General features: G+C 39.0%; 1 protein-coding gene across 5 annotated transcripts in view; it reads left to right on the top strand.

Moving 5' to 3' along the window:
• FGF14 (fibroblast growth factor 14) overlaps positions 1–25,394 on the top strand; it is a 412,228-nt gene that overhangs the window by 258,923 nt on the left and 127,911 nt on the right. For 2 of the 5 annotated variants that reach the window (XM_042806001.1, XM_042806000.1), the window contains exon 1: positions 11,245–11,554. The exons of the other annotated variants lie outside the window; for them this stretch is intronic. In XM_042806001.1, the coding sequence (XP_042661935.1) occupies positions 11,362–11,554 (193 nt within the window). In that variant the 5' untranslated portion in view covers positions 11,245–11,361. Of the gene's footprint in view, positions 1–11,244; positions 11,555–25,394 lie in introns of those variants that run through there. 5 annotated transcript variants of the gene reach the window in all.

Genomic DNA, 25,394 nt, shown 5'->3' with positions numbered 1-25,394 from the left:
TGAAGAGCAACCTTATACACCAGTAGCGAGTCCAGTTTCAAGGTGAATGTTTTGGGAAAAGAGGGATTTGGAAAGGGGCAGTGTTGTGCCTAGCTGTGTTCGAGGCTGTGTTTAGGAGCTGATGACTGCAGGACAGTTTCCTCAGTCTCTCAGTCTAGTCCAACTGTTCTGACTGGACTCATGCACTGACTGATGGCTTCTAAGTCACTTTTATCCAGATAATAAGAGTCTGTGAACAAAGAGCCATTGACCCAGTGGCTACTCAAGGTTCTCAAATATTGAAATACAGCCAGCTAGAAGCTAGATGTCACAGCAAACTGTCTGAACTTCCCAGCTTTCTGGGAGGCAATTTCACAACAGTCTTAGGCTGATCTGAGACTATCCCACCACTGACAAAAGCATGCCTCTCTCCTTGCTTTATGCTCAACTTTGCCAGCTCCGCATGTCCAGACTGCATGGTAAGTCATATCAGCTTACTAACTGGGGTGAGCAGTAAAAAGAAAAAAAAAAAAAAAAAAGGCTGGATTTGCAACTGACTTTTCATATGACAAAAAAATGTAGTTCTTGTAGACTTTCCAGGTGTCCCGTGCACACATACTGGTGACAGACTATCAGGCCCTATTTGTAAATTTTCAGCAGCATTAGCCAGAAAATGAGCATTATGCTATTAAGATACTACACATTCTTACATGAAAAATGCATTTATATAATAGTGTTAGACTGATAGGAATTTTAGGGGAAGCCTAATGAGATTAGAAGGTGATTGCTGTAACTCTTGTAACTGTGTCTAAGAAGATAATATTTATCATCTGTGATTAAACCTGTGCACTGCTTTTCTTAAATGTGTAGTTTTTCTTTCTGTCTCTAAGATGAATCAAAACTCTGTTCCAACTAGCTAAGCTGATTCCTAGCTAATCCTTCTGCAACACTGTATTGGTTTTATAGCTATTTTTCCTTCCTAGCCAAAAATCTACAATCCAGCTTAACTTTAAAGTGCCTGTAAATTATCAGTGGGTAAAACATGTCCTTTGTAGATTTTGAATAATTATATTATTCAACAAATGGTACAGGCTACTGAAGTAAATATACCGTTTAGAATTTTTTAGCATGCTGATTTCATTACTTGTATCGATTTTATAGAAGCAATGCAAAAGATATACATTTTCATTGTCATAACCATCATTCTGTGAAAAAGAAGAATGAAGAAATTTAATTTTTTGTCTCACAACACCTTCTATGACTTGAAATTGTTATTATTTAAAAAAGCAAACCCATGTGAATAAGTCAGTGTTCATTTTTTTTAAAGCTACTTTAAAATAACGTTTTTTTTTTAAGAGAAAGGGACAGTCTGCTACCACACAGATGTTGACAAATATTCCTACCATGCAATTTTTAGTCAGCTTTTGTCTGGTACAAATAACTCCAAGTTCTTACAGCAATGCAAGTAATAGAAGAAAAATTTACCAGTATGTGTTCCAAGTTTTTCCCCAGTCAATATATCTGTGGATAACTAGAGTAACAGTGTCCACTGCTGGCAAATCAGATAATTGCACTGCACATTAGAGTGATGCACTGTTGAAAGATTTTGATGAATTAAATTTTGACTGTACGATATTTCATAATTTAGGTTTGTAGGACTATGTTGTAAAATCAGGTCACTATGTTAGGAGTATTCATGCAATTACTGCTAACAATAAATGCTATGTTATTTGAACTAATAGCCAGGAATATCAGCATGGTAATATGAGCAGGTATTGAAATATTTTTTTCAGGACTTAAAAATAATTGTAGTATTCATTATATTCTAGCTGTCATGTCTTCAAAATAAAGAGAAAGATAGTAAAAGTCTATCAACTTTGTCTTGATGTTCTAATTTGTGTAAGTAATGAGACAGGCAAGCAGAAGTTCTTAAATTCTTTTCTTTTTAAGTCAAAGCATTCATCTCTGCTTTTGCTAGATTTTTTTAGATATATAAATGAAGTATAGAAGTAATTAATTTTTTTATTTGGGAAGAAGTAAAATGGAATTGTACAGTTTGATATAGCAATTACCACTGGTAGTGATGAAGCTAGAGCTGAAGTAGAGTGATTATCAAAGAGGAGGAGAAATAATCTGGTATCTAAAATATTACTTGAATCAATATTCTTCTGGTATTTTCTTGTAGTAGATAATATTTGTTTGCATCTGTTGCTTAACGATAGTATTTCAATGCAAATAAAATCTTTCAGTCAAATAAAATAATACGGAGGGAAAGAAACATTAAGGAGAAAAAAGGCAAAGTCGCTTCCTGTGCTAATATAAACTGCATTATCATGTCAGACACATGAATATCTAGATTAACTAAAAAGAAGCTAAGGCATACTTGGTTTCAGAGATTTATATCTGTCATCAATTTACTCCATTCAACAGAAACAGTAGACAATGCACTGAATTTTCTGTTTGTTTGGAAAGAAGGAAATACAGCATTTGGCTTTTTTCAGATAACGTTATTTGTGTCTGAACCCCCAAAGAAGGAATGCTCCTGTACAACAGTGTCTCAGGGGAGATGTAGGCTTAACCAGTGGGTGAATGTGGCATTAGCCAGCATTGTTCTGTATCTACTTTTTTTCTCTTCAGAGACTTACCTTCCCCTAGTTCACAGTATCCAGAGAAATACTGTATTACCTTCCCTCTAGCACAAGAAAAGAACAGGATTTTAAGTTTCAGGGCTTTTTTTTTTTTTCCCTTGAAAATGTCTTCAAAATAGTATCAAATGGATTGCAAAACAAAAGTTATCTGAAAATAAATGGGAGAAGAATTATAAACAAAGACAGATGACTATCCAAATGTTCTCTTGCCAAATTAATTACAATGCTAATTTTAGGTTAGATAGCAGAAAAGAAGACTATTTTTTTTCTAAATTATTTGGCAGGGAGTGTCTTTCATGCTTTCTTCCACCACAAAGAGGTACTATGGATATGTGTGTGTACGCGTGTGTGTGAGTGTGTCTGTGTACATGCATGCAGGTGCACAGGCGTCCATGTTCCAGCCCTTCCTGTCCCTGGTGAAAATCACTTTCTATACTTACAGGATAATTGGATGTATTTTGAGGGGAATCATCTTTCTGCTAGTTATTTAGGTATGTCTCTGCTCATCCTGTCTCTTCTGTTCAGCATTTTATTGTAATGGATATCATGTGCTTTTTCTCCTGGGTCTCTGTGAGATGACCAAAATCCAGCACCTCCCTTGTTCTTAAAGTCCAGAAGTATAACACATTTTTTTTCACATTGTCCTATGTTTTCATGTCTGTTCTGGGGAAATCAAGAAACCCTTATGTAAATATTTAAAGTTAATACTTTGGAGGACTTTAGAAAAGCACTGTCGGTAAGCTTGATGTATATATATATATATAATATATATATATATATATATCTTGGATGGCATTTTGGCTTTCCTAATAATTTAAGACAGAAGATATAGGTTCTGTGTCTAAATTTGGATTTAAATGTCATATCATGTGCAGGCGAGTTATTCACTTTTAAATGATATTCAGACAAAGCATCTGAATAAAAATATCTACTTTACCAATCACCCCAAATTCTCATAAATACAAAAATGCTCTCATGTACATATGTGTAAAAACATTCTGTTAAATTGTACATGTTCACACATTTTATGCTTGTATAGGTTGTGTGTTGTGTATATGCACTGATATTATTTATTTCATTAACAAAAGGCTAAGGGATTTGATTACTCTATGAAGATATCAGTTGGAAAGTGACCATCTAATGAACCAATAAATACTGTGATGTAATGTCAAAGTCTATGAAAGGAAAAAACCCTGTGTGTGTGCTGGTAAACATTCCCTAAATCACTGTTATCCACAGACCTGATTTTTTTCCTTACAGTCAGAAATTGTCATATTGACAGCTACTTTTCTATAGGCCATGTTTTTTTCTAGAACTCGTGCAGCAAAAATCAATATGTGTTTAGGATAATATTAGTGATAATTCCAATTAAGAGACTGCGAGTAAGTTCACTGCAACTTCTTTAACTTGTTTGCTGTTTTAGGAGAAGGAAACCCTTGCAGGAGAGTATTGACAAGCAGATATAACAGCTTACATGTTGTCATGCTCTGCCAGCTGTACTGACTCCGGAGGAAGTTCACTATAGACACCAAATTTCTGAGGAATGTTGTTCCTTTTGTTCCTGTAGAACAAAATTAAGAGAATTCACATTACAGGGACTTTCAGTTACTTGGGAGAATAACAGCAAAGTCTGCTGCATGTTTCAGAAGTCAGGCAAAGCAGAAAAGTCCTGCTGTGGCTAGATAAGCAAATGCAACAGATGTTGTTTTAAGATGTGCATATGAAAAATTAATGAAGAAGCTCTTCACGCTGTTTTTGGGTCTCTAAATCTTAAACTGCTCTGTGCATCTGTGTGGACTAGAGATGGAGGGTGTGTGTTATTTTTCTTAAATGAAAGTCATTCTGGCTTGTGTCACCAGAGCCTTGTGTGAAGCATTCTGGTGGCAGATCTGCTATTAGTTTCAGGGGGAGCAGAATAAATGGCAGTGTGTTTCTGTTATTAGTAATTATGAATCTCTCTTTAAGGGGACCATTTCATTTTTAAAGTTAAAATCATATATATATGTCACTGCAGAAACCACAGTGTATTTCATTTTTAATTACTTTTATGGATTTGTCCCTGAAAGTGATCTTGACTCTTTTTTTGTAATTGTGGTTTAAAAGAGACTTGCTGGAGTTAAGTTTTGGGCCTCAGTGATCTATCCTGGAGAGTCTCATGTGATCTGTGTGCTGTCTAGATTCTCCTGTCAATCCAGCTGGTTTCTTTTGCTCACCTGTTCCCAAAAGAAGTGGTGTCAGAAGTAGAGATCAGATAGAGTGAAAACTAGAAGTCATGAAGGATGTCACAGGAGGTGTGCTAAAAGTTAGGAGCGGTAATCATGCGTCTTATCTTGCCAAAAGATTGTTAAAAGTTGTGTAAGAATCTCCATTCACTTTTCCCTGTTGAAGAACAAAGAGCTAGCCAATGGAATAGAAAATGAAACTCCCAAGTAACTAAAGCAGGTATTTTCCTTGACACAGCACTATAAGTGACACTCATTACTACAGTATAATCAATGCAGTTGAGCACTGGTAAAGGAAAGGGGAAAGCAAAGTCAGAAAAGCAAAAGCAAGCAATTTGAGAATTATGTAATTTCTAAAGAATAAGCCAATATCTATTCAGTGTCATCCTATTGGTCATCTATAAGACAATTTTATTCTGTTCCCTAAATGAACTTGGATCCTTACTAGTGTAGAGGTACACAATCCTTCGAGTTGCAGATATCCCAGGTAATGTGTGAAAGAAATGTCACAGGTAAATGCAGAGCAAATATTGCACTAGCTAAACCATTGTCTCTGAGCTGGTATAGGCATTTGTGCTTCCTTAGATGTTATGTATTTTGATCATTATGTTTTGACAGTCCTCTAATGTAGGACTTCCTTGCATTTTGGATTAATTTATTCATACGTATACACTAACTACATTTTAATGGTTCTTCATATGACTTGGATACATAAAGTCAAGTAGGTCCAAAGCCTGTGAAGAAGACACCTAAAATACATGCAGTCCTTTAAACAACACACTGGACGTTTACTTTTGTTTTATTTAAAGGAATTCACTTGATCTATTTAAACAATTGACAGCGTAGGAACTCCTATATATTCAGTAAATTTTAATACGTATGATTTTGGCTCCATGAGTGCATTGTGAAGGCTGAGACTGAAAGCTAAGTGCTTTTGATATAGAGCACTGTAAAAGCATAGATATCCAAATTCTGTGAAGTATATTAGCATGTTTAATAAACTTTGTTCTTAATGCTCTTCAAAGTCTAATCAACCAGTACCAAGTGTTCAGTGTGTTAAGGATTTTAAATTGCAGTGCTTCACAGTGCATTGTCCTCTGATAAGTTAACAATAACTTATAAGGAGAATTATATCTAGGTTAACATAGAAGAACATGTAAAACTGACCTAATTTAAACTGTTTAAAGCTCATTGCAAAACATACTAGTCTTATTATAAGCATGGAATGCAAATAAACTATCTGAAAAGGGATTTCTTATCTGTGATTTAATATATTCATACTGGTATGGTCATGAAAAATATGACCTTTTGTGTTGACAAACATTTTTCTAGCTTGTTATTTTTTTTTTTTTTTTAATTAAACACTTACCAACCTAGAAAGTAAGTCATAGATCATATTTCTTTCATCTTGTTCAAGCCTTAAATTATGTCTTTTGCTCTAGCTTTGTCCCCCAAGAAAACTAAATCAAGAATTGGAAGTTACTATGCTTACCAACATCCCATGCCCCATACATACACATTGTGCCTTGGACACACAATATTAGTTTGTAGTTGTATAAATAATCCTATTTGTAGAAGTGTATCACATTTTCTTATGATATGATTTTGTGGAAGTGGAGCAGTCTTAGTATGTAAATTTAATTTATGTGGTTGAATTACGGTCCACCAAAATTACCAGCAGCCTTCAGTGAATTTTTGATCAGTACCAACAGATGTTCAGAATCACAACCTTAGCTAGAAACAGCACTCTGGTAATCAGTCTGCTGTCTTATCAAAAGCACCAGAATGTTGATTAAATTAATTCATCAGAATTTATAAACAAGTATTTTTTCACTGCTGAGACGTCGCTTTGTGAAATGACATTAAATTTTCCCACTGGCCCAGATGTAGTTTTATTCATACCTTGCAGTTGTCATGCCTTAACTGGTACTTCTAGCCCTAGAGTAGCCTTTCCAGTCTGAATGGAAGTTTAAGGAGTAAGGTGCTAACCTTGTTTGCAACTATAGCACACCATCTTAAAAACAAAACAAAACAAAACAAAACAAAACAAAACAAAACAAAACAAAACAACAAAAGCCTTTTCAGGGACACCAAATGATCTTCCACTCTTTAGGGTCTGTAAGAACATCTAGATTCACAATACTTTACTAATGATTTCTAGAATATAAGGTAGGTTGACTTTACAGCATCACATTCCAGAGTGTTTAACTGGACAAGTGAGCTGTGTGTGCCTACATTTGGTGAGCAAGTGCAATAAAAACTTTATGAGAGCTCATGAAATTAAAACGTATTTAGTATCAGTGTGATAATCTGGCATTTTACACTTCTAGAAAATATATGCTTGTAGGGACTTTGGGGTATTTTTCTTAGGGTTGGTTTAATTTCGTTTGGTTTGGTTTTGTCATGAAGTATGGTTTCAGGATATCTGGGAGGAGAAAATGTGGCTGGAGTGTGTGTATGTGGGAATATACCTGTAGAAAGACATTTTGTTTCTATTGAAATCATATATGAAAGGAAGAACTCTCTTGAGTTTTCATGTTTGCATCGACCAAAATAACTCTGTAGCCTGTAACTCTCTCCAGCCCAATGCAAAACATACAAGTGAAAACAAAAACAAACAAACAAACAAACAAACAAAACTCCCACAGCCCTGAAACCATAAGGGTTACATTTTTGATTCTGTAAATGTTGTAGCCTATGGATCTAGGTTAGGATAGAATATAAATCATAGAATCTAATTTTTCCTAATGGAAGCCCTTGTAAGAGCATTTTATGTATCACTAGTACATGTATATGCACAAATATTAACAGTGTATATTTTAATATTGAACTTTGAGGCCTGAAAATAGCACATTGTAAATTACATTTTAAATTAGACGAAATGGAATATGGCTTGTTCACAGTAATACAACAAGAAAAAATAAATTTAGAGAATAATATTTCATACCCTAGTATAAAATAAAGCAAGTATTTTATGCACAATTTGTATCTGTTGAATGTTTTCCTTTAACATTCATTCAAGCAAGTAAATTTAAAGATTCTAAAACGCTTTTGTTTTAGAAAACTCCTGAAATCCATGATAAATAAGCTGTTAGAAATGAACAGATGGGAAAATAGAAAGTATCGAAAATCCCTTCTTCCCTTCTTTTGCTTTTAATCGTTTGTTTTCATATTCAGACTTTTGTTAATCAGAACTAACATTATATTTTAATGTAGCAAATGTTATAACTAAAATATTTCCATTTGTCCTAAATGCATAATCTCATGCAGTTACTAGTCTTTAAGGTAGCCAATATGTTGATACTTCTACAGTCCATCATTTAGCAAAACCTTCGCTTTGACTATAATTGCACACATTTTATCACAGGTTAAGACAGCAGATGGCTCTCTTGAGTTTTCTTTGCAAAACCTCAAGCTGTAAACAATTGCTCTGCATTTTTGAGATGCGAGTAGAAAGCTATTGGTTTTGATCTCTGGAGTAAGAAACACATTTTCTCTTGTCTACAGGCATACTGCCCATTTTCACCTTCATCCTTTCCTTTCCTTGACATCACCCTGAGCATCATATTGTTGAGAAATGTCAGTGTGTTTTGGCAAGGGCCCAGTACTGGGAGGAAACTATGGAAAGGGAACGATAGTAGTAGATAGTATATAGTGAATGGCATCATTGGATAATATAAAGAGGTCCTTCCAGCAAAAGGGAGTGTGGAACCCACACCTTTCTGGAGAGAGTTTCTCCTGCAAAAGTTAGGGCGGTATATGTATCCCACTCCGAAATTCCCGTGAAAATGGAAGATAGCGGAGGGCTGGCCTTTATTTCACCCTGCTCTCCCTCTCATTCATTCCTTTGTTTGGAGCCAGGAGCCAGGTCAAGCCGGAGACTTTGGTCTGTGTCCTGTCCCCTCCTCCGCCGGTGGCCGGGGGCGCCCCAGGGCCGGGCGCTGTCCGTGGTGCTGAGGGCAGGGCCGGGCGCTGTCCGTGGTGCTGAGGGCAGGGCCGGGTGCTGTCCGTGGTGCTGAGGGCAGCGCCCGCCCCGGCGGGGGGGCCGGGACAGGGACCGCGGCCGGGACAGGGGAGAGGAGGCATTTGGAGGAGCGCTTCGGTCTTGAGGAGACTTAAGGAAGGTAACACCGTGTCTTGTCCGCTGCTGGGAAGTCAGGAAAGCGATATGCAAAACTACTACAGGGAAATTTCAATAAAAACCCCCACAACCCTCTCTGTCTAATTGCATTAGTTAAGGTAATTGTAACCGTTGTAAGGAAATTGCTGTGCTGTAAAAATTGCCAGATACAAAATCCAGTGCGTTTTAGCTGAATCTCTTTAGAGACACTTTTAAATAGAATTAAAATGTATTATCCAGATCCGATTGTGCATGTTCTGCTCCTAGCTGGTCTAGTATTAATACAAAATCTCTGTGTAAGGGAGTGCACACCATACACTTTTGCCCTCTGTATAAAAATAGACCTTTGCGGATTAAAGGATTTAGGGAAATAATGGTCAATATCGGAGATGCTGAAGCCTGGGCTGAAACAAAAACTTATGCTTACCTACGAGGTTCTCTATTGCAAAGCAGTGAATAATTCTGGATGGATATTTACACTTCAAAGCCTGATTTTTTTTTTTTTTTAAAAAAAAAAAAAAAGAAGAACCATCTAATAAGAAAGTAGAGTATTCTGAAAACAGTCTGAAAGTTAGATATTTACTACATGATATCTCTATGTGTAAACATCTCCCCTCCCTTATAGGATAACTGCATTTTTTTCTGTATGGCTGCTGGCTTCCTTTTTCTACTTTCCTCTTATTAGTTACAACTTCAGGAAGTTTCACCATTAGGCTGGCATAAAGTACATCCAGAAAACATTGAAACCTCATCTGAGAAGGGAGAAGACCCAACAGAAAAAGATGAAAGAAATGAGATGTCATGTTTTACATGGTATTTATTATATGCAATGTATTGCAAACTCCTCGGGGCAGAGACTCCTCAGGCATTCAGTATCTAGCGAGCTTGGCTGGTGCTTCCTCAAATGCTCCAAGATGCAGAGCATGAAAACAATTAAGATATAATTTTATGTGGTGTTGGTGATCAGTAAATCTACCTGCCGCGGCTGTTTGTGGGTGCCGTATAGAATCCCTTCGGTATTTTTGAAACCTCAGAAAACAGTTCTTGTTCCGAGTTGAAAGTCTGCCGGTGCTACCACCTTTTCCCCCAAAGAGCGCTTGTTGGTTTGGGTGGAAGGTCCCTTCCGCCTCGTGTGTTTCATCCTCACGGCTCTAAAACCTTCGCATGCAGGAGAAACCCCCTCTCTCATCGGGCTACACCCCCCGCCCCACCTGTTCCCGGGCCGCGGGGCGGGGAGGGGGGCAGAGGGGCTGCAGCGTGGGGGGGTTGGGGGTGGGGTGCCCCGGCCGGACCGCTGTTCCCCCTTCTCTGCCTCCCCCCTGCCCCCACAGCTTCTCCCCAGCCTGGGGACGGGGACGGGTCCCGGTGTCACCGCCGGGTGCGGCAGGGGGGGCCGCCCGCGGGCAGAGAGGGTGCGGGTGCCTCGACGTGCCGGGGTGGGAGGCGGACGATGGGGACGGACGGACGGACATACACCCCTCCGGCAGCGCCCCGCGCCCTCCTCCCCCGCGTGGGGAGTGTGTGTGTGGGGGGGGGGGGGGAAAGCCCCGCACGAAGCCATCCGGAAAACTGAGGGGGGGAGCCGAGGCAGCCGGCGGCGGATCCGCCAGGAAGCCACCAGTTCCCACCAGCAAACCGCATCAGCAACACCCCTTCCCCCCGCCCCTCGCCCCCCTTTGCGTTATTCTCCTGCCTTTCCCCCGTCCCTCCTTCCCCCCTCCCTCCCCCCCCCCCCCTCGCCCTCGCCGCCCCTCGCCTTGGGGAGGACCAAAAAAAGCTCCAGCGGTGCGTGCCTCTCTCTCTCTGGGTGTGTGTGTGTGTGTGCGTGCGTGTGTAGGGGAGGCTGGAGCGGGGTGGGACTGAAGAGCCGTGATTACAGCTCTCCCCGGAGAAAGAAGATTGCTCTCTCCAGATGCTGATTTCTGAAGCACTTGGCAATCATCAGGCGGGAGCCTGGAAGAGGCGGCGGTAGCCGATGGCAGCGGCGCGGGGTTGAGGGGCAACCCCGGGAAACGGACCCGACCCGCCCGGGCGCGGCTCTGCCCCCCACCCCCCACCCCCCCCCGCGCCCCCCCGAGTCCCGCTCGCTCCGCGCCGCTCCGCTCCTCTCCGCGTCGCCCTCCCGCCGCCCGAGCAGGTGCCCCTGCGCCGGGGCGCGGCCGGAGGGGCACCCATGCGGTGACCCCCGCGGCGGCGGCAGGTCCGGCGGGCGAGGGGGGGGGTGGTGTGTGTGTGTGGGGGGGGGGGGGGCGTGGAGTGGGGGGGGTTGCCCCGCTGCTGTCGGGCCGGAGGAGGCTCCCGCTCGCCCGCGCCCCCGGGGATGGGTCCCCGCCGGGGTTGAGCGCCCCGCCGCCGCCGCCGCTGCCCGTCGCGGGCGAGCCGGCGAGCAGCCATGGCAGCGGCCATCGCCAGCGGGTTGATCCGGCAGAAGCGGCAGGCGCGGGAGCAGCACTGGGACCGGCCCTCGGCCAGCAGGAGGCGGAACAGCCCCAGCAAGAACCGCGGGCTCTGCAACGGCAGCCTGGTGGACATTTTCTCCAAGGTCCGCATCTTCGGCCTCAAGAAGCGGCGGTTGCGGCGCCAAGGTGCGTCCCTCTCGGCCGGGCCCGCCCGGGAGGGTTGGAGCGGGGCGGGGGAGTGTGTGTGCGTGTGTGTGTGTTTTGGGGGGGGGGGGGGGGGGTGTCCCGGGGAAGGAGGTGGAGGGCGGGAGAGGGGCAACCTGTGGCGAGAAACTTCGCCGCGGCGGGAGGCGCCAGCCGCCGGCACCGCTCCTGGCAGCGGGCGGGGGGGGCTCCGCGGAGCCCCGAGGTCGGGAACCCTCCGCCCCCCCCCCCGGCCAGAACCTCCGCCGGTCCCTGCCGCCCGGCTGCCTGCCTGAGCCGCGCCCCCCCGCCCCAGGCGTCGCCCCCCGGGGCTCAGGTGTTGGTCACGGCGGGTGGGCTCCGGGGCAAGGAGCCCCTCCGGGGAGGGGGGGAGGCAGCCGGCGTGGCGTGAGCCCTGCCCGTCGCCTCGCGTATCCCAGATCTCGCTCGTGTTTTTCTTTAAAGGTCAGAGAGCGGCAGGGCGCAGAAAAGCTTTTTAAGTGTCCGGCGTGTCGCCGGCCGGCCCCTTCCTTGAGCTTCCCTCTTGGCTTTGGTGGGGTGTAGCCGGGCGGTAGCGCGGGGGTCCCGCTCCCCGCTGCACCGGCGGCTTCCCAGGCACCGGAGTGAGAGGTACGGCGTGGCCGGCAGCTGTGGGAGAGCTGCCCAGCGCCCCCGTGGGTGCCCGGCTGCGGGTCTGCCCGCCCGCCGCCCGGCCCGGGGCCGGGGCCTCTTCGTGCGGACCAACAAGTTTTGCGGGCAGTTCCTCTTCTTCGGGGTAGGTGGCCAGTCATCAGCCGAGATGACTAAAACTAGCACCCCGGCGATTGCATTTTATCTGGTACTTCGTATTAGAACACTAGAAATAAAAGGAGTTAAATGATATTGCAATGACTTGTCTATTTTTTATTTTTTCCTTTTTTTTTTTTTTTTTTTTTTTTTTTTTTTGTGCTCTTCAACTCAATATTCAACAGCGTTCAGAAACGGTGATGACTTATTTTGTACTTGTTCTCAGGAAAAAATAAGTAGTTATAGAACAAAAGGATGTTATGGTGAAGAGTGAAAATGTTCAGTATCACTCAAAACGTGGCTAATGTTACCAGTCAATGGTAAAGTATAATCCACCCTCTGTTACATTAGGGAATGCCACCATGTGTTGTAGTTTGGTATGTATACTATAGCTCCTCTTTAGGTTGGGTCAGAAGATAATTGAAGAAGCATAATCAGTGACCTGTCCTGACTGGTCCTTCCTCCTTTTTTTCCATGCTTCACACCAGAAGTAGCATAAATTGACAAAATCCACACAATGTTATTTTTATATGGCTTTATTACTATAAGGATTATTTCTTGTAACTCCTAATGCAAGCTAAATTTTGCCATTTTTAGGTAGTACAGCGATACAGGGAAGATGACTGAGAACATGTCAGTGGCAAAATTTATGGTGGCTTATTTTTAGGCAATTGGCATGCGTGCTTAAAAAGAAGACTGGAGTACTTGGTTTATAATGGTGGATTTATATATGTGATACTTGTTCATGAAAATAAGTTTAGGGGTATTTACTAGCCGAGCAATTATTCTCAACCACCTGTGCAGCTGGATCCGGGGGAAAACTCTGTATTTGACTGTATTATGGTTTGAGGAGGAGATGACTGTCTCACAGCACTGACATGCCAAACATTTTCATAGGTAGGAAGGGTCTTTAAAGAATCTTGTGAACTCATCCTTTCCCATTCATTCATTTTTTCAGAAGGCACTTTGTGACAATCTTGAATAAGAGAACTGGATTAGAATGTAACTCAGCTGTTAACCTGTAGCACTGTCACAAATGATGTCAGTAAGAATAATCAGAACAAGGGTTATTCACTAGCAAAGTCTGCAGCATCAGACCCCTGAGTTTATTTTCTTTAAGAATCCTTTAAATTGAGACATGGTAATATTTATCCATAGATTTATGTTAAGGTCTCAGAATCACTGCTCATCCATAAGAACTCCTGCTGAAAAAAAGAAAATCATACCTTTTCCGTGTATGTTCATGATGTGTAAAGGGAAACATGGAGTACCTGTGGATTCAAAGTTGCATGCCAGTTAGGAGGGAAACAGAAGAAACAATCAAGCAGAAGCTGTTACTTAAATAACTTATGCAGAATAATTTGGAATGAATAATCATTTGGAAAAAAAAAAAAAAAAACAAAAAAAAACAAAACCCAAAACATTTTATAAGGCTGAGTGCTTTAAAAGTAGCTTATATGAGTTACAAAATGAACATTTATGAGAGTCTCTTTTTTAGTTTTCCTAAAATGAGTTAAATGACCACTGAATTCTTCACTGAAATCGTATTGTCAAACCCGTTAAAATAAGTCTTTGCCAAGCAAAACAGGATGCATTTCAAAACATCTGTTATCAGAAAGGTGCTATGAGATTTTGACAAATAAACCTTGTGTAAATGATATACAGAGTGTCATGAGAGCACGATGAAAAATGAGCTAATCGAGATGTGACAAACCACCCATAGCATTCTCATACAACTCAATGGAAGAGTAGGAGTATATGTAAAATATTTGTTATGTAGAGCAGTAAAAGCTAGACTGTATTTCTCATGGAATAAAGAGTGTTTTGCTTTGTACTTAGATATGAAAAATAAGTGTCTTCGCATCTTTGAAATAGGCAGCAAAAACTAGTGATGCAGCTTTTTAAAGTAAAAATATAGATTTACTCTTATACATACATGTGTATGCGAATTAAATAAATAGATACACACAAAGTATGCACACTTACCAGCATGTTAGCAAACTTTTGAAAATATTCTTTACTTTTAAACTCTTCTTAAATAATGTCTGTTGGAACTGTTCTTGTTCCGTGGGATTTATTTGTGAACAAATTAAGTTATTATGAATGCATACTAAAATCATATGTATCCCCAAGTGAATAAATCTTTCTGTCACTGTGACTAATTTTCTGTTCATGATCCTTCCTTTAGGGGCACGCTAAAATGTCAACAGAAGAGTGTTTTGGAACTAACGTTTAGGAAGGGTAGCATTAAAGATACATCCAGGAGCTCACTCAGGTTAAAGGGTAATATTTGTATTTGCTTATATATTGGCTCTAATGATAGACACAAGCGTAGTTTTAAACAACTTTTCTAAAACTTTGATTAATGAATTAAACTGGCAAAGTGATTTCTGTGGGAGAGCTGTTGGATAATCTACGGAGTGGATTAAACCGTTTTCATTTACTGGACAGCTTTGGTTCATATTGTTTAGCATTACAATATTTCAAATTTATTTCATCTTTATTTTGTCCTACCTGTCATCTGATGAAGAAATCACTGTCATTAATTTCCGTGTAGCCACGAAGCCAAGATCTTGGCTGACAGTGATGCCAGACATCAATCTGTACTGGACATGAATCATCCTGTCCTGGATTAGAGGTTGTTCAGTTATAATGGTTTAATTTATGTTAATATAATCACAAATGGGAGAATTGACAGACAAGATTTTGAGTCCTCATGTGAAATAACCTTACATAATCCAGGGCTACTCAATAAAAAGAAGGAAATAAGTTTCAGTTCTTCACCTCATGTTCTTCACAACTACAGTGTGCAGAGATTGTCACTAGTGCAAATTCAGACTTCTTAGCCTGTATTTTCATCTACAAATCTAGCTTCTTTGCTAATCTGAAAAATCATCATTTGGTTAATTAGGTCCCTTGAGAGTATTCTACTGGAAAATACCCAACATTTAAATGTATTAAAAACCAAGTGTTATGTTTACTGTTTTTGTGTGCTAATACCACATTAAAACTTCTAAATTTATACATAGAGTGTATGAATATTGGAATGACTTGGCCTCAGATTTTGTACATTAATATTTATGAGAAAGAGAGACCTAAGGAACATGTTCAGAAAATGCACTGATTAGATTTTATTGCATCTACAAAGGTAATTTAATTCTCCAAAGAAAGCATTTTTGGAAAATTTCTCAGTATATCAGCTAATGTTTTGTGGCAGACGTGGGAGTGGCCCATAATCTCAGATGTAAAATAATTCCCTATATGCATGGTGCCTTAAGTAGCTTTCAGTTCTCCTGCTTGTGGAATGATGTAAGTGGATCTGAAATGGAAAAGTGTGCACACGGGTGCATGTGCCTCGTTTCCCAAAGCTTCAGAAACCACATCAAATTCCAGTCAGTTAGCTCCAGGCTCGGATGGTCTGGCTTGATCAAAATTTCAGCTGGCCAAAACCTCTAGCAGTTCTTTCCTGTGTGACTGTCCACAGAATTAATTCTTCTTGGCAGTTCACTAAAGCCCACAGCTACTGAACTGTCTAGGTGCAAGACCGTCTATTTTTCTGTGTGTTGAACTGATGTTGCTTATTCTTCACTACTTTTCTTCAAATGAAATTGATTAACCACTAGCCTTTTGGAACTATATACCCAGTCTTAACAGTATATATAAACAATTTTTAATTTTTCAAAATTTTTCCTTCATTGGTGCTAATCTGTTCAAAGGACTGCATGAGCATCACAAATTGAAAATGTGTAAATATGCTGTATCTCATGTCAAATATTCTAAGCATATTTAAAAATTGTTTTTGAACATGTGTTTTGCTAGATTCAGTGTCAAGTTTTCTTTCCCATGCATTCAGTATTTCACATAGACCCTGTGCTTGCTAAGGGAATCTTTAAAAAAAACGTAGAAATGGCTGGAATGTAATTCTCTTATTCAGAACTGGTCTTAGTGGCTCAAAAAGTGATGAATGTGATGTTTTTGAAAGTAAATGGGGAAAACCAGCTTTAAATGGTAACGTAATTTTAGGGACTGCTGATTTTTAGAAATACTTCAAATGTGGGAATGGAGTAGTGGGCATTTAACATACATGTAGAGCTGAACCAAGGTTATTTCAGAATATCTCCTATTTTAATGTAAAGTGAGTAGAAAAACTTAACTGCACCCGTTGTATATCTTAAAATATTGCGCTAAAATTAGAAATCAGACAACTTCAGAGAGCACTAGGTATTCTAATGTATGTTTTCTAAGTATTCTGAGTTTGGTACTAGTTGCAAGTTAAGATTTCTTTGACATTTCTCAAAGGCTTCACAGCTATTTTTTCTTGAATTTCTTGCTTGTTTTGTCTAGAAAGTACTGTGGGTTTGGAGTTTTTTTGGTCAATTCTTTCTTCCTTGGTTTACATTTATTTACTTCAGGAAGTTTGCATATGTGGAGGATATGTGAAATTGGAAGAACCCAAATTTCACTTTCCCTAAATACAAGCATGGATTTTCACTATCTTCACATGGTAACTGGTGATTTAACTCTTCATTAGCAATTGAACTCTTCAGTCTTGAGTGATCTTGCTGGATCTCCAAAGTTTAGGCAGTTCCCGTGCACACATAGTGATCTTTTTTTGTAAGGTATGTCAGTTATTGTATCTATTAAATGTATTGTAGAACTAAATTATATGGTTAATAGAGATACTGAGGGAGATTACAGTATATGTGGTTTCTGATTCATGGTGATGTAGCAATAAGCAAGGTCAGATTTCTCTATTGCATTTAAGGAGAGAATTCTGTCCTTTAGCAATATATAATCTATTACTGAAAATATTTTTTTTCAGGGTATTTCAGTCTGTTAATTTGAATTAAACTACAATGAGTGCTTAAAACTAATTTTGAATAATTAATTTTCAAGTCAGGAGCTTATAGACAGCAGAAGTTCATTTTAATATAGAGCTAACAAAAAGTTTTTTACAGAAAACTTTGCTGTTAAAGTCTTTTGATTTAGATTCTAAGCATAATTTAGAAATTTGAAGATACACAACTGTGGACACCCATTTTTTGCAATGAGTAAGCAGAGGCCTATCTTGCTGGGTCATATGTAGGCTCCTTTCTACCTCGGGCAAGTATTAGAGTTAGTGTAGACAGGCAAATATACCCCAGTGGCATATACTCTGACCATGCCATCATCTTTTCCTGAAGTACTCTGAAACTGGTACATTTTTGTTCTCAAGAGTTACTAGTGCTTATTCAGATCTTATGCTCTGCCATACATTGAGTGGTGTGAAAACAGCAAGAATATATGATACTACATTCCATGGTAGAAAAGGATGAGAAAGTTGGTAAAGCTCTGAATTTCCTCATTATGATCTGAAATCAGCCACCTGCTTTCATTGCACTGTAGACCATAACATTTCTGTACATTAGGGGTTTGATTTTTCATTTCAGTTATATAAATCAGGTAACTTGATGAGATCAAGTTTAGATCTTCCAGTATATTTTCCTGTGGGACTGAAAATGAGAGAACATACCCTTTTCTGGTGCCAAGAAAGAAACTAGCTGCTTTTGGTGCCAGAATTTAGGAATATATAATTGGATCAAGTTAGAGACGGGCAGGAATCGAGTCCAGGACTCTCAAGTTCTGATTCTTTGTTACAAACTATAGGTGATTTCAGCATGTCCTGAAATAGGTGACATTACTTAAGTTCAAATTTATGTTAATGAATAAATACATAATCAGAGAAGATAGGGAATTTTGGTATTTCAAAGGAAAGCTAATATAGCATTAAAAGAAGTAAATAGTAAAAGTTTGATACAAAATTTAAATAGATGAACTATGTTGGAAATAAATACACAAATGTTGTTCCCTCAAGGTTTTCAGGATCCCAGGCTGTTTTGGTAGCCATTTCATAAAATGGTGAGTACAAGGTAATAAACATGATATTGGTTGTTTCAGTAAGATTTTTATAAATGATGCTAGAGGTAGTTGACTGAAATTGGAATGCGAAGTATATCCTTTCTCTAGGATATAAAGTATAATCTCTAGGATGTAACTCAATTCATTTAATTAAATCTGTGGTCTTGTTTCTAATCCCTTGCCCAGGTGTAGAACTTTTGAAAGGCATTAGAGTTGCTGTGCTATAGAATTGCTGTAAATTGAACCAAGATTGGACTGCTGATTGACAGTAATCAGCATAAATAAATGATGGAATTCAGCATTTGTTTTAAATATTAAATCAAGCATTTCATTTCATGTAAGAATAATTCTGTATTATGCAACACAAGCACACATTCTTCTTCTTTCTGTAGAAGGTAATTTCTAAAAAAGGTAAAAATTCCTTCTTAGTTAGCTATCATTTCCTTTGCAAAGCTTGCTCTTTCTGCTTTATTTTGCAAACTCCAAGATGTGTCCAGTACACTAAGTGTAACTGTTGCTGCTCCTGCTTTGGTACTGTAAAGCTCCAGAAAACATCTAGTTTTGGTTGTTAGACCATTTCCAGTGTTTTTTCAAAAAATGCAAATGAGAAAAAGGGAGTAACGATTTTTAAAATTAGTCTTCATTTTATAATGGTTCATTGTACAGGTAAACCTGAGTGGAATTTCACAGCCCAATGAAGATGGACTTTTCAAGCCTCAGAGCATTTTTGTTACTGAATTTCAAAGTCACTCAGCAAACAACAGATATATCAGGCTTAAGAAAAGGTCAGCAGGTTTCTTTACAGTGGAGATTCTTGTGGAACTATGAACCTAGAGGTGGGAGCTAGTACCAGGGTCTCTCTTAGTGCAGTAATTCATTATAGGTATTTCTAGTTTGGTTTTGATGATAATTTGCACTCCCTGAGTGTTATAGAGAGACTCACTTCCTTACTTACAATATAAAATTGGAACAAGGGTGTTTTTTTACCAAAATTACTATTCTTTTATTGTAGTATTTTATGTAGTGTGAATGAAAGATATCTTTGAAAGGCAACTATTTACTTCTGATTTTTGTGACAATAAGTATTATATTTATGGTCTATATATACCTTCTTATATGAAAACAATACGTATCTATAAAGCCTAGATTATGTTAGTGCTCTTCTTTAAAAAGTATATTTTGTAATGAAACAGTGAGTATGTCAACAAGAAGTCTGTTTCGGTATGATACTTATATTTTCTTTCCAAAAGAGTTTTTCACATAACAGCAAACTTAGTTTTTGTCATTAGAACAACATGCATGAAGTTTGTTGGTAATTCATAAAGAACACTCTGTTTGCTAGAGTATAAATAACTGTTTATGGTTTTATTTTGGTTTTAATCCATGATAGTTTCTTCTTTGTTTTGTTTTTAAGAACAGTCTTATAACAAATTGGTATGTTCATAAATGTGGTAAAGTAAGTTTTTTCTCCAGTAATTCCCCCTTGTAACCTAAACTCTGTAGCACATTTATTATAGTTCATAACTGTTGCAAGATCTTGAAACATTTACTGAGCATTTAGTTATTCACACACTTACTGCTTTATGCATTGCGAATATATCCCAGCTTAAACAGATGCTTCTCTCATTTTCATCTATGTAGTTTATGTATAAGTGAGGCTTGAATTCCTCTACCTTAATTAGCAGTTCGTATCTCATGATATGAAATTCTGATGAGTTGAAAAATTTACGACTCTAATCTGTGTAACAGTGACTATGAAATAAATGAACTCTTAAACTTCATTGCTCTATTTTCTTCTTTCACTTTTCTTGCTGTGTAATCAGAACAGTTCCTTCGTTGTCATCAGAACAAATACACATGAAGTGGGTAATACTCTGTTCCCAACAGCATTTTAAACTGTGTTATTTAAGCCAACAAAAAGAAGATTCTATCAACCGTGGGTTTTCTTTCTACGACACTAGAAAGAGACTTGCATGGCAGGATGGCTCTGCTACAGCCTTTTGGATTTTAGCAAGGCTCCCCTTTTGTCCACTTGTCTTGTCAGAACTCTAGTCAGGCTTGTACCCGGAGGCATACTTACGGCATCAGTCTGGAAGGTTACCCATGCTCGCCCTCAAGCACGTAGAGATATGATTACAGTACCTAAGTATGGTCATCTTCCCCTTTTCTTGTGTAGGGACACACAAAAAATTCATAATGGATTACTCTCACTATTAGTTCCATTTAATTATCTTATGAATTATCTTGGGTCATGACTATTCCAAGAAGTTGGACTAATTTTAAAATAATACAAGGTACTTTAGAATTTTTTAATAGAAAACTATTAATGGGGTTGAAAAGTCGAGAGAGATTGATCCCTGCTGATGCAAGTAGTCTGAAGAAATGCAAACCTTTGTTGTTTCTAGTAAATGTTAATGAACTTAGCTTGTGTATGTTTGAAGGATTTTAAAATATGCATGTTTCTCCTAAGGAACACATTAGAAAATATTAATAGTGAATAATGCACATCATCATCATCAGTTCTCGCTGCCATGCAAGTTATTTTTTCACCTGAATAGCTTTATTTAGGTAATCAAGTTTTGTGTTTATCAGAAACTCCAGAGTCTGGTCTACAGATGGTTTATATCTTTTTTATAATTATTTTAAAATGAAGACTGTGGTCTTCACTTCCTTACAAGCATAGTTTTGGCTTGCTTAAAATAACAGTTTGGATTCTGAGAACCATTTTTTACCTACTTTTTTTTTTTTTTTTTTTTCCCCTCTGAAGATGGTTTTGTGCAGAGATTAGTTTATGGCTGAACTCTTCTAGCCATTAGATTGGTAAATCCCACTTCGTTATTGCTTCCATTTTAGTTTTCTGACAGTAGAAATAACTGTCATTCTAGTTCCTGTGTCCATAGAATTTTGCTAAAGCAAATGAGAGACCTGCTTCCACAGAGCCTTAGTAATGATTTTTTTGTGGCAATATTTAAGGAAAAAGATATAAAACTTTTAAAATTCCAGCTCCATGGGTCAGATGTCCCCAAATTTGCTATTTGTGTATATCTAAGAAATTTAGCATTTTACCGTCTTTGTAGATGTAAATTTATTCATTAAATTCTGTTGTCTAAGTAGCTTATACATGCTAAACAACTGCGAGGTTGTGATGGTGCTACCCTAAAAACAGATCTTTTGATGTAACGCACATGATTCTGGAAATCTTTGTAAAATTGATATGTAATGCTCTGTATTACATAAGTAATACAAAAAGTCTTCTGTTGTAAATTTTCAGTGAAGTGAGCAAAAAAGTTATGCAACTGAATAAATCAAAATGAATGGATAGCTCAGATTTATATAAATTACAGCATCTAGAAAAGCCCTGAATGTTACTAGTAAACAGTCATCTTTCTTTAGAAACAGAGTGACTCCAAACCACAGAAAGGAATAAAAACTAAGCCATTCTGACTAGCCATACTCTCTAATTCTCTAGTTACAGATAGGTATATCAGCACCCTCATACATTTTGTTGTCTCAAAAATGTGTCTCAGGTAACAACAGAGAAATAAAGACTCATCAGGTCATCTGTATGGTTAAAAGCTACTAACATCAGTGTAGATTAAGCCTGAATAATCTTGTTGTAGTTAAACTAAGGTATGAGTAGTCACTGTTATGTTGTTGTTACAACAACAAAGTGGCTGTACCAAGCCAATAGCCATCTCGGGGCTGCTTATCATATTCGATACAATTCAGTCAATCAGTCATCACCCTGTTTACCAGGGTTTTGTGTTGCAAATGTGATGGTTGAAATGAACTGGTGGCATAAGCAAACATTTCTGTTGAATTGCTGGGGTAGCTTTCTAGGTCACTCGATGTCAGTGGGCAGGTCCTTTTGCAAGTTTGTCATGGAAAAACAGTCAAAATTTCAGGATCTAGCTTACTAAAACTCTCCACTTGCAGAGCTCCAATAATAGCTGCTAAAAAATGCATGGTTTAAGCAGCCTGAGTAGCACAAGTATGAGGAACATAGTGAGTCTTATCTTAAAAAATGTTTATGCTTAGAGATTCTTAACTGTAATTTTGTCAGCTTGTTACCAGCTTCACACAGTATCGATATTTTGGTTTTCACAGTTGGCATTTGTTTTAAATGTAGGGAGGGATATAAGGAAGATAAGCCCAGTTTCTACTCTTTGCTAATGAGTGCATAGGTAGAAGTAATAGAAGAGTGGAGTACAAGTAGTTAAGTGGGGAATGCCTTGCTGGTAAATTGCCAATGCTGTTATTCTAAAAGCATTCACTACAAATTTAGGCTAAAGTTTAAGAAAATTCAATCATGTTAAGGTGTGGAAAGGGTAAGTTGAATGCAGCTGAGCAACCTGACTAGAGAAGGTAGTACTTCTATATTAAAGGGGCTCGTACAGACAATGTCATTTTTAATTTTTAAATTATTTCTGTCCTGATCTTAGTATCCATTCAGGACATAATTGGGATTGTTTGAGGCAGTTGAATTTAGGCTTCTTACTTATATAAGTAGTGTGATTACCTTCAGTTCCTAATTACAGTAGGGAAACCAGCCACATTTGGATCCTGAAGCAGCAAAAAGGTTTTGCTTCTTTTTAGGTATTTTTGTTGCCATTAATCATATCAAGGCTGACACGGACTACTACAGACAAGACCTGACATAGAAACAAACTTTAGCTATTTATTATTTATTTTTATTCTATTTATTTATATGAGCAACTACTTCCTGATTGTGTAATAGTTTATATGTGTAATGGTGTTAGTTCCAGTTGATTTCCAGATAGATGTGTGCTATTGCATAGGAACAATTTGGGTGTATGCAGTTTATTTTCCAGAGCAGTTCAGATGTGACACCAGAGGACTAATGGAGCAACTCTCATCCTGAGTCCAATAGATTGTGGCATACCGAGTTCTTTTTTAGGGATATGTCATAGCTGTGTAGGAGGTGAAAAAATGTTTCTTCACTTCTGCCATAGTATCAGCAATGTCTCGCACAGTGGCTCTAATATGTTGACAGCTCGGTGAGTCCTGAATGCCTCCATTTGGTTATCGGGTTGAATTTTTATTCCTGTGAAAGCTTTTTTTTGTTTTTTTGTTTTTTGTTTTTTTTTTTTTTTTGGTTGTTTTTTGTTTTTTGTTTTTTGTTTTTTTTTTTAAAGTAACATGAAAATTACACTGTTTTGGCCTTTACTGTCTACTGCCATGGAAACAGAAAAGTGTCTTTAGGGGACAACTACTGAAACACCAGTATTATTTTCCTGGGTCTTGTATCCCTTGTTGAGCCTTGAGAGAACATGATGAAGTGGACCTTGGTCTTTCCATGTACTGGATGATACTCAGCTTTCTGCATTTTGTGTATATGGCTAGCTATGTTTATTCTTCTCTCTTTACAGGGAGGCACTGGATCAGTGTTTTTTAAACAACTGTGAGGCAGTTGATCAGTGAGCTAATTCTGAATATTGATGGTTTGTCTATTTATTTACTGGTATCTGAGCTCGTTTTTCAGGGAAAGATGAGAAGATTGAATAGATTTTCTTTTTGGGGGTCATTCAGGCTCTGTATTTGGAGCAAGATAGTAATTTTCCTATTTGCATTCCCATAGGGGAAGCAGAAATACCAATTTCTGTAGCTCCAAAAGCCCCTTGCCACCACTTTTGCCTGCAAACTTCAGCAGAGATGCTTTTGAAAGGAAACAGGATTGTTCTTCAATGTGCAGTTACTCAGTCCTGCCATTTGGGGTCACAGGGATTTATGCTGCCATCTTCTGCATTGCAAATGGAAGGCTGAAGGACAACTAGCCATGAGGCTGTTGATCAATCATTACAGTAAGATCAGCCAGCACTGGATCTCACCTCTTCCTCCACTGGGAGCAGTGGAACAGATACCATAGTGCTTATATGCCACTTGGGCAACTATGCGTCTGCAACTTAAATTATAAAAAACAGTGGAATGGAGGGAATAAGTACTTTTAACTATCCTAGGAACAGGATGCAGCTATAGATACATCAGTTATGATATAAGATGTTAAGGTTGCTCCAGGTATTTGTAACTTCTGTGGCAATTATGTACAGTGGTGATGTTGCTTCAATGAGCACCTGGACTCTTGAGGAGAAGGATATCACTCTGATGTAGGTGAGGCCATAGCTATCCTCGGCTGTGCTGTGACAAAGCTTGGACCTCTGGAAGGCATGTTGCCTTAGGCCCACACCTTAGGGACCACTCAAAACCCCAAACCAGAGCAGAAGTGGCTTGTGGTCTGCTTCATAAGCAGCTCCTAACAGCGGAACATAGAAGTGTATTGGAAACTGCTCTGGCTGCTTAGAAGCTTTGACTCGGAAATCAGAGTAGTAGTAATACCAACTTATTAAACAAAGCTGTTCAGAAAATGACTGTACTGTCACCTGGGAAGAAAAACTGACATTTAGGTTTGTGGAGTTTTTCACTGTATTTTCTCTTTAGTCAGAAATAATCGTGCTGTATTTTCTGTTTTGTCAGAACAGCATTTCCAGCTGAAGCCTGTTTTGACAGACAAATCCTGACTGGGCAGTACCGTATAGCCATGTCCGTAAGACACCTCATTACCTGAGGGGGGGGAAAAAACAACAAACAAATGAGCTATACATATTTTATATTTTGTTCAATCTAAAAAACTGTGGTAGGTATATAAGACTTATTCAGAAAGTACTATAACATGAATTATTCAGGCTTTAACTTTTATTTTATTAGTTCTGTAATGCCTCCTTCCTGCCACGATTCTACAGTTTCATGTATTAAAACACAATCAAGGGGAGTATCAGTTGGTTTCTGACAACTAGCTACCTGACAGCAATTATGTAATTTCAGTCAGTGGAGTGGAGCTGGCAGCAAAGTCAGGCTTTGCTATAGGTGGAGAGATTTCTAAAGAGGAACAATATTGAAATGCAGGAAATCAACTCTGAAGTTCAGGTCTATTCCTATATTCCCACTGTATTTCACTGAGTTTATTTTTCTTACAGCTTTCTGATACTAGAACAGACAGTTGGAATTAGTTTCAGTTCTGTAAAGGGAAAATAAATGTAGCCAGTTGGTTCTGGGACTGCAAGTTTGGAACCTGCCGATGACCGTAACCGACTTTTATTTTGGTAAGCAAAATCGGAGACTTTGATTCCATTTTGCCAATTTC

This window comes from Tyto alba, unplaced genomic scaffold (genome assembly GCF_018691265.1).
Source record: "Tyto alba isolate M040663 unplaced genomic scaffold, T.alba_DEE_v4.0 Super-Scaffold_45, whole genome shotgun sequence".
NCBI classification, from domain to species: Eukaryota; Metazoa; Chordata; class Aves; order Strigiformes; family Tytonidae; genus Tyto; species Tyto alba.
Note: the sequence above shows the minus strand (reverse complement) of the source record. Positions and strands in the feature narration are given on the sequence as shown.